This window comes from Falco biarmicus, chromosome 1 (assembly GCF_023638135.1).
Source record: "Falco biarmicus isolate bFalBia1 chromosome 1, bFalBia1.pri, whole genome shotgun sequence".
In the NCBI taxonomy this organism is placed as follows: Eukaryota; Metazoa; Chordata; class Aves; order Falconiformes; family Falconidae; genus Falco; species Falco biarmicus.
The window spans coordinates 9,511,377-9,525,790 of NC_079288.1; the positions used below are offsets into that span (position 1 = coordinate 9,511,377).

At 49.5% G+C, this 14,414-nt stretch overlaps 1 protein-coding gene across 1 annotated transcript in view; it reads left to right on the top strand.

The window, feature by feature from the left end:
- The window catches only part of DNAH9 (dynein axonemal heavy chain 9), a 186,292-nt gene that overhangs the window by 81,919 nt on the left and 89,959 nt on the right, over positions 1-14,414 (top strand). The window contains exons 46-50 of the mRNA XM_056342836.1: positions 1,356-1,498; positions 2,500-2,661; positions 3,608-3,841; positions 9,515-9,775; positions 13,921-14,346. Coding sequence (XP_056198811.1) covers positions 1,356-1,498; positions 2,500-2,661; positions 3,608-3,841; positions 9,515-9,775; positions 13,921-14,346 — 1,226 coding nt within the window. The remainder of the gene's footprint in view (positions 1-1,355; positions 1,499-2,499; positions 2,662-3,607; positions 3,842-9,514; positions 9,776-13,920; positions 14,347-14,414) is intronic.

Below are 14,414 nucleotides of genomic sequence, written 5' to 3' on the forward strand. Positions count from 1 at the left end.
ACTCAGGGCGGGGGGATTCCCCAGACTCCCTGCTAAATCACTGCTGCTAATGGTGCCACTTGTGGCCTTATTTATGAGTCGGAAGTGGGAAGACACCAGCTGGTTCAGGTGACCTCTGTGGATTGTGAGGGGTGGCGAGCTGACAGCACGGTGGAGCGATAGTTTGTGAGTAACTCCAGAGTTGACATATGTGGCTATAAATTGTCCAGATGGCTTCAGCAGCAAACAATCCCTGCTTGCGATGAATCTGTAAGCAGGAGTAAGGACAGGGGTTGTTGTGGAGGATGGCGAGTAGCTCCCACCACCTCTTATGCATGGTGTAGACAACACAAACATCTCATGACTCAAGGTGAAGCTCTGCAGTGTCCTTCGGCAAGAGGCAGGCTGAGCAGCCTGGCTGCGGGATGTCTATGTCATCTTATAAGGTGTTCTGTTTTCCTGTGCTCGCTCCGTGGGGAAGTGGGAGCAGGTCAGGGTCCTCACCCTGGGTCCAGGGAGGCAGTGTAGAATTGCAGCCGGACTGAGGAGGGGACCGTGCAGGGACGGTGACTTCACATGGCACGACCTGGTACCCACCCTGATGGGTCTGGCTGCTCTCGGCTACCTGCCTGCTTGTTTTTCTTACTTGTTTCACTTCTTATCATCACCTAAGAAGCTAGAACAAAAATATATATTTTAGTCTTCCTTATAAACGAGGACTATCTGATTAGTATATTTTCCTAAGTGATTAGTGCTCATATTAACAGTATCTCACTCAATAATGATGATTTCAATCAAATCAGAAGCCAGAAAGGAAGTGAACAGGTGATAAAATAAGGAACCACTAAAAAATATAGATTTGGTCAGGGACATTTTTGGCCATCAGTTGCATAACTATTAACTTTTAATAGTTTCTGAAATATTTCTAACTTTTAAAACGTTTTGGTGATCTGGGAGTTATTTGACCATTGCTGGAAATGGCATTGAACATCTGCAGGAGTTGTAACTGTAAATAATTTGTTTGCAAAACTAAAATGATTTCATTACTGTGTACAGCATATTCGGTATTTCATTTTTGGTGGGTAATCTAATTAGCACTGTAGATCAGAAAAGAATGCTGTTTCTGTACTTTGATTCAGTTCTGTGTTTACTTTGTGCTTTTATAAGGGAGTTTGCTCTCACAAGTGTGGGGTTTTTAGCAGAATGACCTTTTGTGCCGCCTTTCTGCTGCTGGAGCCTGCGGGCACTTGGCACAATGATTTTTCTCAAGGAAGGGGCTGCCCTGAGCCCCTGAAGAGGGAAGCAGCTGCTTCACTTTGCTCTAAGACTGCACCAAAACCCAGAGCAGTAAACCAAAGCCTGCCCTTTTTTCTTAGGTGAAATCCCTGACCTCTTCCCTGATGATGAAGTTGAGAACATAATCAACAGCGTGAGGAATGAAGTCAAAGGCCGGGGGCTGGTGGACTCCAGGGAGACTTGCTGGAAGTTTTTTATAGAGCGTGTTCGACGACAGCTGAAGGTGAGACAGAGCAGGAGGTGGGACGGTCGGGTCCTCACCACGGACCTGGGTGCAGGGGCACAGCCCGGAGCTGCTTTGGGCTCCCTCGCAGGGTGGTCAGATGCAGCCTGAGAGGCTTTTCTGCCTGTTCATGGGGGGAGCTGTGATTCTCTCAGCGAGCAGTACTAAAGCAGAGGAAATGCTGTCCGTTGTCATCACTTCTTGGGCTTTAGAAAGTGCTATGGGAGCTGGAAATGTTCTTTTTCAAAAGCTGAGCAGGACCAGTCTTCCTGTTTTCAAAGTCATGCATAGGGGTTTAACTGGGGTGCATCAGGAGTAGGTCTGGCTACTTGGAAAAGTTGCACAGGGGATCTTCATATTGTGGGTAATCCATAGTCAGAAGAACTAAAGGCAAAGGACCTGCTGTGCAAAAATGCAATGAGCTGGGAGAACATGTTTGCAAATGCTTTTCTTTCCATTCTGCTCTGTTTTGAGATTTCTCTCTTTTAAAAAATTCCTCATTCTGATAAAAGCAGATTTGAGTTTGAGCCACCTCAACCCTTTTCTGTGCTGGCTTTCAGGGAAAAAAAAAAATCCAGGCAGGCCTGTGGTCCTGCCAGCAGAATTTAGATCCATTCATTTTAATTCCTGATTACACCACTTGAATCTAGACACCGGTTCCCTGCCAGGCGCAGCTTTGTGTCACTGCTAAAGCAGGGAAGTGTGGTTACGTTAAACCCTGGCTGCAGCTTTGAAAGTGTGCCAGGCTTCTGCTTTTGACCATAGCAATGCTTAACGCCACTGCTTGTTTTTATTGCAGAGAAAAAAAGAGTATTTACTGCTGGATGGTGCCTTTTTCAGGTCAGGGCTGCTGGGGTGCAAGGGCAGAGGTGGCTGTACCCTTAGCTGGTGGTGTGAGATCTTCCACTGGAAGGGGCCGGTAGAGTCTGGGCTGCCTGGCTGGAGCCTGGTGCCTGCTCCCTGCTGTGCCTTCTCACCTCCTCCTTCCCACGGCTCCACAGGTCGCGCTGTGTTTTTCACCCGTGGGGAGCAAGCTGCGCATCCGCAGCAGGAGGTTCCCCGCCATCGTCAGCTGCACGGCCATTGACTGGTTCCAGGAGTGGCCGCAGGAGGCCCTCGAGTCCGTCAGCCTCCGCTTTCTGCGAGAGACGGAGACCGTGGAGGTGAGCCCCTTGCTGGCACCTGTGGGTGTCCGAGCTGTGCGGGGCTGGAGCTCCCTGGGGGACAGGCACCGGCCACCCCGTGCTGGTGACAGCCAGGTGTGACCTCGTCCATCCGTGCAGCGCGAGCAACGCCGCACGCAATGAGGGCAGTGCTGCAGAGAGGGTTTGCTCACCTTTCTTGCTCTCCAACGCTGATCCAGGGCACCTCGGTGGCTGTTTGGAGAGGAATTGCTGATAACACGATCCTGCATTAAAATAATTGAACAGTGCTTGAAATATGGGCCAGATCTTGCAGCCAGGGGCATGGACCGCAGCAGAAGTGTGGCCACGGGCACCACGCTCGTGCATGTATACGCTGAGAGTGGTGCCAGTGAGGTGACAGCTTTGTGAATGAGAGCGGCAGCTTACAAATTGGTGCAGAAAGTAATATTATGATTATTGCAGGGAACATACACTTTCCTCTCCACATGCATGTCTGAGCGTCTGTAATTCTCAAGGGCAAAAATATGTCAAGTTCTCATTGATGACAACCTGCTCCTAGACTAAAAGAGATTAATTTCTGTTTGTTTATCTTTTCTGGGCAGGATTTTGGAAGAATAAAGCCTACAATGTTTTCTTTTTATGAGTGTACACTTTCCTCATTTGTACCGAAGAAAAGCCCAAATTTATACTTAAAAGGCTGTTATTTTTTAGGGCTGAATGTTAGAAAAATTGCTTGGAATAAGATAAAGTATGAGATAAAAAGATATAAAAAGAGGTATAAAGTACACGAGCAGACAAAGTTATTTTAGAGATAACAAATGAAAAGGGATCAACTTAGTTATTACATCCTGGATTTTGCTGCAGCAGAATAAAAAGTTAATACGTTCCCATGTATGGCACAGGTCTGCATTATATATAGTTCTGTTTAAAATGGTTTCTCCTTGTCTTCTAATCTTGCCTTTAGGATTCAGTGAAAGATTCAATAAGCAAATTCATGGCCTATGTCCACACAAGTGTCAACGAGATATCCCGATTGTATCTGAGCAATGAGCGACGATATAACTACACCACTCCAAAGTCGTTCCTTGAACAAATCAAACTCTATCAGAATTTGCTATTTAAAAAGGGCAACGATTTAAAAGCAAAAATGGAGCGGCTAGAGAATGGCCTGCAGAAGCTCAACAGCACGTCTGCACAGGTACGCAAACCCTTTGGGGTGCAAAGCTGAGGGTTTTCCTTGTTCCTCTGTTAGAGACATCTCTGCATCCTGGTTCAAAGGAGAACTTTACAGGCTGAAACTACAGTGTGTAAAATTTGTGCTAGATCCTGGCTGTAGTCAGACTTGGACGCTGGGTTCCTGGAGGAGCAGAAGTCATGTTTGGTACTGGAAAAGAAAAGGGAAGAGGTGTGTGTCCAGTCTCTGCTCTTTGAGTGGTAACCGTGAAAGATCACAGTCAGTAAGATGAGACAGGGATCCGGCTGGCTGTGTGCATTTTCTTTCAATGGTTACGTTGCAGCTGCAGTGACAAAACAGCTTACAAGGTACAGTGAGATCAGTGATTTTTGGAGCTGCATCCAGAAAATCTACAATAACTTCAGCAAGAATCCTCTCTTTCAAACTAAACAGAGTATCCTTTTAAAACAGGGCTGATGCTCGTTTTTTCTTGCATTATGCTATCCATCTTTAAGGAAAACTAACGTATGTCTGAAAGGTAGATTAGCTGTCCCCAAGTCCCTCTGCTAGTGAACAACACTGGCTGTCTTGTGGTAATGCCTAGGTGTTCTGAGTACTTCACAACCTCTCTGCGGTGACACAAGCTGCATTTCCAAGCTTTGCTGTTTACATCTGTTGCTAAACTCCCGTTTTTCTCTCTATTTCACATTCTGTTTACTCTTACAAATGTTCACTTATGAGCCTCTACTGTTTCAAACAGGTGTCTCCTGAAGCTGCTCCAAAGAAATGCAGGGGGCTGATGTGGGTGAAGGACTAGCAGGTTCAACCCCTTCCATATACATGCTCTGGGTAGCCCTGGTGGCATAAATCACGTCTGTCACGCTCAATAGGATACATGCCTTTCTGGAGGGTGATGTATGGGCTTTATTAGTGCCTCTCAACTCTGATAGTCTGCATCTCACTTCAAACAGTTGCTTCCCTCATGGTGCAGGACAGGTCTTTGCAGGAGGGGAGTGGGTGCGTTTCATGTCCCCTTTGCAGGTTTTAGCATCTTCTTTGTAAGGATGTAGCTGAGGTGGAACAGCCAGTAGCAGGGAGCACCTGTCGCAACCAGGGATGCCTATGGACGTAAATAATTTCGCAGCTGTGGGGTGCTGCTGTTTTTGCTGATGCCCCGGTGGTGGACAAGTTAGGTTAGGTCTGTCTTTTATTGGGAGCAACCAATATGAAAGTAACTTTTTGAGAGGAAACGAGTCCCTGTAGCATTGGTTAAACATGGGGACCCTTCTGTGTTCTTGGGGAGTATCTTCATGTGGGTGTTCTGTTGGCAAAGTTTTGCTGATGAGCTGCAGGACAGGTGCTGAGCAGTGGTGGTGGAGTGGGGAACAGATGGGAAGCCCGTGGGTTTCCATGGTACCCCACAGGGTTGCGCAGGTTTTGCTGTTGCAAGAAGGAGAAAAGAACGCAAAGTTCATACCCTGGGTGGAGTAAGGCTGGGGTGAGAAGCGCCTGTTTGAGAAATTGTTTAAGATGCAGAGCAGTGAGGACAAATATGTCAAATTTGAATCTAAAATTAGCGCTGGGGGCCTAAAATTAAACACCTAAACTATCAGATGTACGCATTAGTCAAAACTGCTTTTGATTTGAAACCAGAGTGTGGCTATTTAGCAGTACTGGAAATTGTACCAGAATGTTCAATCTTGAATATGGGTTTAAAAGTCTGAACTTCACATTCACCATACAAATGATTGGTCTTGGTGCTGAGGAAGCGACAAGTCCTGTGTCTCACGTGGGTGTGTCACCTCCAGATTGTGTTCATGGTGCTTGGAAGTGATATGCTGTGGAATTTTTTTATTTTCAAAGCAGAGGATGATGATTTTGATACCTGAGCATGACCTGGTTATGCCCTAGGTCTGAGGACTAGTGCTCCCACCATCAGCATTCTCGAGATTCCTGCTGCTTGGATGCCATGACAAGTTAATTATGAGTTTTATGTATTTCTATAAACTTTGCAGTGTTGCCTTAGCATGAGGGGGCTGTTGTGCAAGTAGTTGCAGAGTACTTTTTGTCTTAGCTGTTTCATTTTCAAATTAATCTCTCCCCCTTCCTTTTACTCTTCTCCCCGCAACCTGCTCTTCAGTTTTGGTTGGTTTGGGATTTTTTCTTGGTTGGGATTTTTTCTTTTTTTTTTTTTTTTTTTTCTTCATGATCTGGACACCTTGATACCCATTGACCAACTTTTATTCTAAATAAATGTCTCCCATTAGCTCACATGCCTCACCGTCTTTCCCTGAGGACAGTGGCTGTCCTCAGTACTCAGAAAAGCAGAAGCCAGCTTCCAGTTATTAGGACATAATAGACTTGGGAAGATGTGTGGGATGAGTCATTTGTTTTTCAGAGTGATGTTCGCTATGAAGAGGTCAGCACTCTGTTTCAGAGCCCATTGCTGAGTAATTTTTAGGATGACTTTAGTTAATGTTGCATCATTGGATTCCAGATTCAAGCCTTGCTTGCTCTATCAATTAATCGCCGACCTTTGTGATGTATTTTGTGTTCTTGAAACAAGGCAGGGACAATCAGATAAAATGAGTCTTCTGGGAGTCTGCCCTCCAGGTTTTCTGTTCTTTAATAATTCTTCTTATGCGTCCTGGTGGGAAGCAAGCACTTCTTCCTTCCCTTTTGGAGTCACAGTACATTAACCTTGAATCTCTCCTTTGCTTTGCTCTTTCCCTTTCTACCTCACGTTACTAGTTGCTCATCGGATTGTCCTGGACTCGGAAAGCTGCTCACTGGTTTTTCACATTTCTTAGCACTGTTTGGGACCAAGTACTGACCCTTTTCCAGCCCGTAATGATACTGTGTGAGCTAGGGCACATGCTGCTCACACGTACTAGGATCCATCTGCTCACACCTTGACCTTGTTGCTGTCCTGGTGGTGCCCATGGGCAGGTTAATAGTGTTCTCTCTCCTTGGGATGCTGTCATTCTGCAGGCCACCTCAGCCTTTGTACTGGCCATGCCAAAGAAACAGAAGATAGCTCTGTGTACTAACTGGCATCCTTTTTGGTTGGAAATCTCTTTTTGGTGTGAGAGAGGGGAAGTTTGGGTACCTTCTGGTATTGTGACATTTGTGGAAAGAGGAGAACTTTTCATGCCTGCCTTTGTATCATTGCTCTGCCAGGGACGGCTCCACCAGTGGGAGCACGTTTAAGGTGTCTGCTGTGCCTGTGCCTTCCCAAGGGCAGTGGTGGGAGGCCTCCCTGCTCTGTAGTTTCTCATCAGGCATTTTTATGTCTGGGCATTAGGATGTGTGGGAAGGGATGAGAAATGGATGTGACAGACTGCTTTTGCTGTGGATGGGAGTACAGCATTAAGAGAAACTTGTTTGCTGCGCTGACGGGGTGAAACTGGAAGAGTAAAGTTCATAAACACACATTCCCTGTGCCACCCCCAGGATATCACTAAGGACGCTGGGTCTGGTTATTTAGGCATGGCTCCTGTTTCTCCCTTTCCACTGCACAAACATTATTAAATCGTCCCTGCTCAACTGTGAGTGAGCTTCAGCCTCATTGGGGAAACACAATCCTTTCCTTTCACGTTCCAAAATCCTGCTTGTGGGTAAGAGAGGCTGGAGGTCACCGTATCCACCCTAGATGTGGTGTGATCTATTGGCAGAGGGTCCAGCAGACCCTCAGGACACACATCACAGCTCCAACCTGCATCCTTTCCGCTGGGAATTTAACACCTAACCCAAGCCCAGGTGGGCAGGGGCCTCCGCTGTAACTTGCAGGCTTCCAAATATTCCTTTCAGATAAAACCATACAGAATTTCTTGCTTTGTTTAAATCTTGACAACGTTATAGCAAGTCACCTGCCCTTCCCTTACTGCACGCGCTAGGCTGAAAGCAGGGTCGGTCAGGGCGTTTGTGCTCGCCGGCTGCGCTGGGAGCTGAGTTTACACCTGCTCATTTTGTAGCACTGCTGAGTGCTAGCGGGTTTTAATCCCTTGCTTGTTTTGTTGTGGTCATGTAAACCCCTAAAGCTGCCATTTATGTATGTATCCAGCACATGATTACTGATTTTTTGGACAGAAGGTCACAAGCCGTATCTGCCATCAGCGAAGCCTCTCACTTCCATTTCCCGCAATCCCTGAAGACGTGGAGCTGAACAAGAAGCTGCCGCTAGTTTTCAGTCTGAAGGGATTATGTGCTCCTGCAGGCCCAGAGTCATTTGGATTTACAGTCATGTCTTTGTCCTGGTGAAAACGGGATTGTAGTGGCAGGCAGCAGGAGATGACGGTGGATGAAGTTCACAAAGTCTCCTAAGAAACTGCTCTCCACCTGAAGCTGACGTCAATAACTTCAGTTTATAAGATTGCAAATTGTGCTCTTTCTTCTGGTATAAAAATGGAATTGTCAACAAAAGCAAGTGTCTGACTTCCACGACATATTTTTATACAGGTAAAGACGTACCTCAAGAGCTCAAGCAATCCTTTGAGCCTGATGTCAGGACAGTGAAAATCTCGTGGTCTGCACAAAGCCTGTGTAAATTCATTGAAATGGGTGCTTTTAGAAAGAGACTTTCTGTCTTCAAGTGAGAGCTGGTGCGAGTTCCCCCACCACGCAGAGGCCTCAGCCTGCTGCTGGAGAGGGCTCCTGCCTTGCCGGGTGTGAGGAGCTGCCACCACTGCCATGCCTCTTGACTGCTGCCTGAACAGGGGATCCCTTCTTGAGCTCATTTGACATCGCATTTTAAAGCCCCTTGAGCCTCGGAACTCTGGCAAGGGCTGTACCTGTCAGCAGATCCCAGCTGTAATCTTTCTGGTGTAAAAAAAATGCCCTTGCCACCCTAAGTCTGTAGGACCTGATGGCTGTGAGGAAACTGATGGGGTTGCTGCCTCTGCCGTGGGGCAGGGGATGGAGGTGGTGCGTGGCGAGGGCAAGCGGGTGGCTTTGGCAGCGCTGGGTCCTGGGGCACAGGCCCCCTGGAAGCCTGCACGTGGCAAAATACTGTGTGCTCTGTTCTGCTGGCGGCAAGGTGGAGAAGGAAAAGCAGGAGCAGCTGAATTGTAGCACGTCATCGCCACTGCAAAACACACGCGCGCACAGCACATGCATGCCACCTTTACCAGGGATGTGATGTATCATCAGATCTCATGTTCATGGATGTATTTGGCTTTATAAGGAGAGAAGCTTCCTGCAAATCCCTGGTCTGTGGTGAAGTTCCTGGGCTGTGCAAAAAATAATCCCAAGAATACCTAAGGTGAAAGCTTCCACCTACTTCCCGTTGGATCCTGCTCAAAGCAACGCTGGTGATGCCCTGGCACATCTGTCCGGTTTCCAAGCAGAGGCAGTGGGCAGGGAGGGGTGGGACACCCTCCTGAGCGGTTCATCCTGCTGGGGCTGGGTTCTCCCCGACCGGGTTCCTTACTGCTAGCAGGCTGCTCCAGTGTGTGCACCATGCGTGTGGGCTCTCCAGCTGTGACCTAAGCCACCATGAGCAGAGGAGAGCAGTGCTATCCCTCTAACAGCTAGAAATACTGCTTTTCTGGGCTGCCAGGGAGTTGCTTGCTTTAGAGACAGGAGTTCCATGTGTTTGGGTACTGCTCAGCCCAGCTCCAGCGTGAGCCCGCGCTGCTGGGCAGGGCAGGGAGCAGGCTGGGGGGTGTTCATGCTCCTGCGTGTGTTTCTTCCTGCCAGGTGGATGAGCTGAAGGCCAAGCTGGCAGCCCAAGAGGTGGAGCTGAAGCAGAAGAATGACAGTGCTGATAAGCTGATCCAGGTGGTGGGAGTGGAGACGGAGAAAGTGAGCAGGGAAAAGGCAGTTGCCAATGAGGAGGAGCAGAAAGTGGCACTTATCACCCAGGAGGTCGAGCAGAAGCAGAAGGACTGCGAGGAGGACCTGGCCAAAGCGGAGCCTGCCCTGGCAGCTGCCCAGGCTGCTCTGAACACCCTCAACAAGGTAGAGTGATGGTTCCCATGGGAGTCTGGTATCTCCCCTCTGCATGGAGGGGGCAGTGTCATCTGATGGCCCCGGGTTTTGGGCATTATATTGACCCTCCTCCAGCTTCTTCCCAGCTGGTACCTACTTGATCCCTGGTGTAACTCAGAGTAGCCATGAGGCTGCACCACATTACCCTTTACTCATCGACATGGAGAGCAGGAGGAACTGAGGAGGGTGTCTCTGCTGTTGGCTGGCTCCACTGCTTCTTGTCCTGCCCCAGGAGAAAGGGGAGGTCACCTTACTGTCACCCTCTTTCAGGACCCAGGGAAGAGTGTCTCGGGGGGATCGCCAGCTCTGTCTGGGCACTGTCTGTGGCTCAGACCTGCCTGCTATCATGGAGGAGGGCATGCAGGATGGGGGGGTGGGCTCCAGGGCAGGGGCACAGGCCACATCTTGCTCCAGTGTTTTCTGAGGCTGTTACCCCTGAGCTGTGGGGAACAAAGTGGTACGAAAGGAGACAGGAGAGGCTGCTGGTGCTTTCAGGGTGAGTGGCTGTCAGCTGTCTTGAAGGTCCTGTGGCAAGGAGCACGGTGCCCTGAGCTGGTCGTAGTAGAGGTGCAGGAGGTGTTGCAGGACGGGCAGTGTGAAGCACGAGCACCCCTTTGTTTCAGTGAGCCGTTATCGATGCCGTTCGCTTGGGGTATTTCTGTGCAAGTGCACAGTCAGCACTGTGGGAGCTGGAAAACTCCAAAATACCAACAAGGCAGACCTTCCACCCAGCTGCTCGGAGCCGTGCTCCCCAGCCACGTGGCACGGGGAATGCTGTGCGGGCAGAGCTCCTGTGACCACACGGGCCATGTTGGTGGGTGCGGGGCTGGCAGTTCGTGGCTGCAGCTTGCAGGGAGCACGGGCATCCTCTGAGTTCCCACTTGACCTGTCCCCTGCTTTGGGAAGGGGTCTGTGATGGGAAGGCTCTGTCCCCCTCGGTCTGTGGCACCATGGGGTAGTGGCTTCCTGCTGCCCACAGCAAATGCCTTGCTTGGCCAAGGAGGGAGATAGGGTGGGGAAGGAGGAGCAGAGATCCACAAGTGCAGTGGGGAGAGTGACTTCTTGGGCTCCTCCGGACATCTTTCCCTCATGAGGTCCCTGTATTGTAGGGACAGAACATGGTGACCTGAGGGTTTGGCCTTCTCCAGCTGTATTGGAGCTGGGTTTGCCTTGTCCTTTCTTTGTCAAAGGCGTTCTTCATGCCTCGTTGAGTTTAGGGAGGGCTTTGTGGTACCTTGGAAGGCTTTTCCTTCAAGGGCATTCTGGGAGAGTCCAACACTTGGAGATGTGCCCGAGAGACACGTACCTGCAATTTATTTTGACCTACAGTTCCTGCAGCATCCTGGAGCGGCAGACCCCCCCTGCACAGAGGGCAGGGCAGCGGCCATGCACCAGATGCAGCTGGGAAGTCAGAGTTATTCCCATGATCACAGCAAGGCACGGCTCAATCATGCCTCGGACCACGGGTCAATATCAGACCTGCTGGGGGACAGGAAAGCAACTCTGAGTCATCCGGAATGGGTTTGCTGTTTGATTAGCTTTCACGAAAGATGTGGCTTTGCTGCAGAGATGCGTTGCTTTGGCTTTTGTTCCTGGAAGCGAAAGGATTGTACAAAGGGAAAATGTTTGTCTTTTCATTAGTTTTGGTTTCGTGTTGGAGCTGTAGAATATCTCATTAGGCAAAGATTAGGGAGAAGCTGGGATTTTCTCTAGGGACCTGTAAAGCAGCAACAGCAGAGCCCTGAGAGGCATGGTCTCCTCTACCTGCTGATCAGAAATGCATCAGAGAGCTTGACCTGCTTGCTGACATGAGTAATCAGCAATATTTATGTGCGTATATACAGTTTCTCCCCAATTATCTAAGTCATCTTATTTGGGCAGGACTGTTATATGCAACATTAATAGGGAAAACAGTGAGAAAAGCTGTTGAGTAGAATGCAGTAATAAATATATATAGCCAGCAGCCAAAGAGCTCAGTGAGTATGTGGATATGGGGACATTTCTGTGCCAGCATCACCCGCTAGTTTAGAGGAACAACAGCCATGTCCATTCAGACTTGTATCTTTGGCAGGTAGGCTGAGTGGTGAGGGAAGCAAGAGAAGGTGCCTTTGCATTAATCCCAGGTGAAGGATGAGGGATACTGGTCAGCAGGCAGCCAGTTGCCTTTGGTGGGATGAGTTCTGCGGAAAGCCAGACTCGCTTGGATGGGACAGCTGCTCTAATGCCATGTACCTCTGCCATTGCTGTGCGGGAACCTGGCTGGCACCCGCACCGTCCACGGCACTGTGTGCAGGTGATCTGAGATCCACACAAGTGAAAGGGTCAGGGAGGTTTTGTTTCATTTCCAGTATTAACAAGGCAATGACCCAAGGGGTCAGCCTCTCCTGGCAGGCCAGAGATCCCACATGAGCTTTGCAGCAGGGGGAGAGGAGCGGAGCGGCACAGAGGAGTGTGAGTGAAGTGGAGGAACATCAGGCAGCCATAGGCAGTCCTGTTGCTCCCAGAGGGATGGAGCTATTGGGCACAGCAAGGTGGGGGTGGCAGCTAGCAAGGTGTCAGCCTGTGGTGTGGGCAGCAGCTGTAGCCCACCTGAGGTCCCCAGGGCTGTGCAGTGGGTGACCCACGCATTGGGGCACGCTGCTCCCGGGGGCACTGCCGTGCTGCCCTGCGCTTGCACAGCCCCATGAGCTTCCAGACGGCCAGTTTCCCATCCTCTCCTTCCTTGCTGCTGGCTGCAGAGCAGTCTTGTGTTTGGTAAGGGATGCCTCAGCCCCGTTAAACTGCAGAGGCTGGTCTTCCTTCATTCCTGTCATCAGAGCAGCCACTGTTCTTTTGGTGTTTGGTATTTATCTATTTCGTATGTATCTACTTGGGGTTCTTCTTGGAGGAGGAGGACATGTTGGGGTGCTTGTCAGTGCTCATGGTTGGCTCCGTGTCATTGAGCATGTTAGAGACATTTTACACTGGAAGTGCACACACATCTCCCAAGGGCTTGCCTCTATCAGCTCGCTTATTAACAAAAAAATTTTGTTAACAAAAAAACATTTAGGAATAGATTTGTAGCAGATACCTTTATCTAAAAAGTGGATGCTCAACAGTACCAGGCTATTCCACCTTGCTTCTATAGACAGAAACTGATAGAAGCAGAATATCAGAGAATGTAGATTAAGAACCGATCAAAACTGATAGAACCAGGAACTGACAGAGGTTCACAGTTTTTTGTTAAACTGGTGTTGAAACAGAATTTATCCTTGTTTTGACAACAGCATGTCATTTGAGAACAGCTGATTTACCTGTGCTGGTTTTTCCTATGCAAAAGCTAAGTTGCACGTGCATAGAGAGAGGGTTTTAGGTGACAGCGGATCAAACCCTCGGCATCGCACTGTTGTCACAGTTGCAAGTGTTTTAGGAAATGTGTGCCTTCTCCACAATTCAGCTGTCTTTTGCTGATAGGTTAAGATCCATCCCACTTTAATATTAGGGATTTGCTAAAACTACCTGTGTTGGTAGTGGAGGAGGTGGGAACTCCACCTTGGACAAGGGTGGCCCCAGGGATTAGCTGATTCTCTTGGGGGGACTGCCCGTTCACCCCAGGGACCGCGCTCCTGCTGAAGGGGCTTGGTTCAAGTGCCCCAGTCTGGGCTGGACAATGGCCTTGTGGAAACATGGGGGCACACAAATCATTCCGCAAGACCTTAACGCATGGGTGTCTGGCACAGGGATTAGTTGAGCATGAAGGGAAGCTCTGCAAGGCTGTTCTAGAGGGGCTGGGGGCTATTTATAGAGGTTATTATTTGGAAAGGTTTCCTTTGTCCTTATTCTGATCTTCTGAGAGGGCAGAAAACCTCCTGCTCCTGCGAGCTGCAGCAGTGCAGCAGGGAAAGGGTGGGAGTCTGGGCAGGAGCGCTGTGCTGTGCTGGTCCTGGGTGGGATGTGAGGAGCTGGATGCAGGGAGCTGAGCACATGTGCTGTAAACATGCATAGCAGTGATTTAAAGGCAGCGATGTTTGGGCCAATTTATCAGATTGATAGCTTGGGAGCCTGACTCTATTAGTGGCAAAGTGAAAAGAAAGCCCATTCATTTTTGTCTAACAACCTTGTTTTCTCCTTTTCAGAAAAATCTGACGGAGCTGAGGTCCTTTGGGTCACCGCCTTCAGCTGTCAGCAATGTCACCGCAGCCGTGATGGTACTGATGGCCCCGGGAGGGAAGATTCCCAAGGACAGGAGCTGGAAAGCAGCAAAAGCTGCCATGGCGAGGGTGGACGGCTTCCTGGACTCCCTGATCAAGTTCGACAAGGAGAACATCCATGAGAACTGCCTCAAAGCCCTTCAGCCCTATTTGCAAGATCCCAAGTTTAAACCCGAATTTGTGACCACCAAGTCCTACGCCGCAGCCGGCCTCTGCTCCTGGGTGGTGAACATCGTGCGCTTCCACGAGGTGTACTGCGAGGTGGAGCCAAAGCGGCAGGCTCTGAGCAAGGCCAACGCGGAGCTGGCGGCTGCCCAGGACAAGCTGGCCAGCATCAAGGCCAAAATCGCTGTAAGTGCTGGCCCTTTGGTGGGACCCATCGCGCTAGCCCCTGCCTGGGGACAAATCCTCCACTTTCT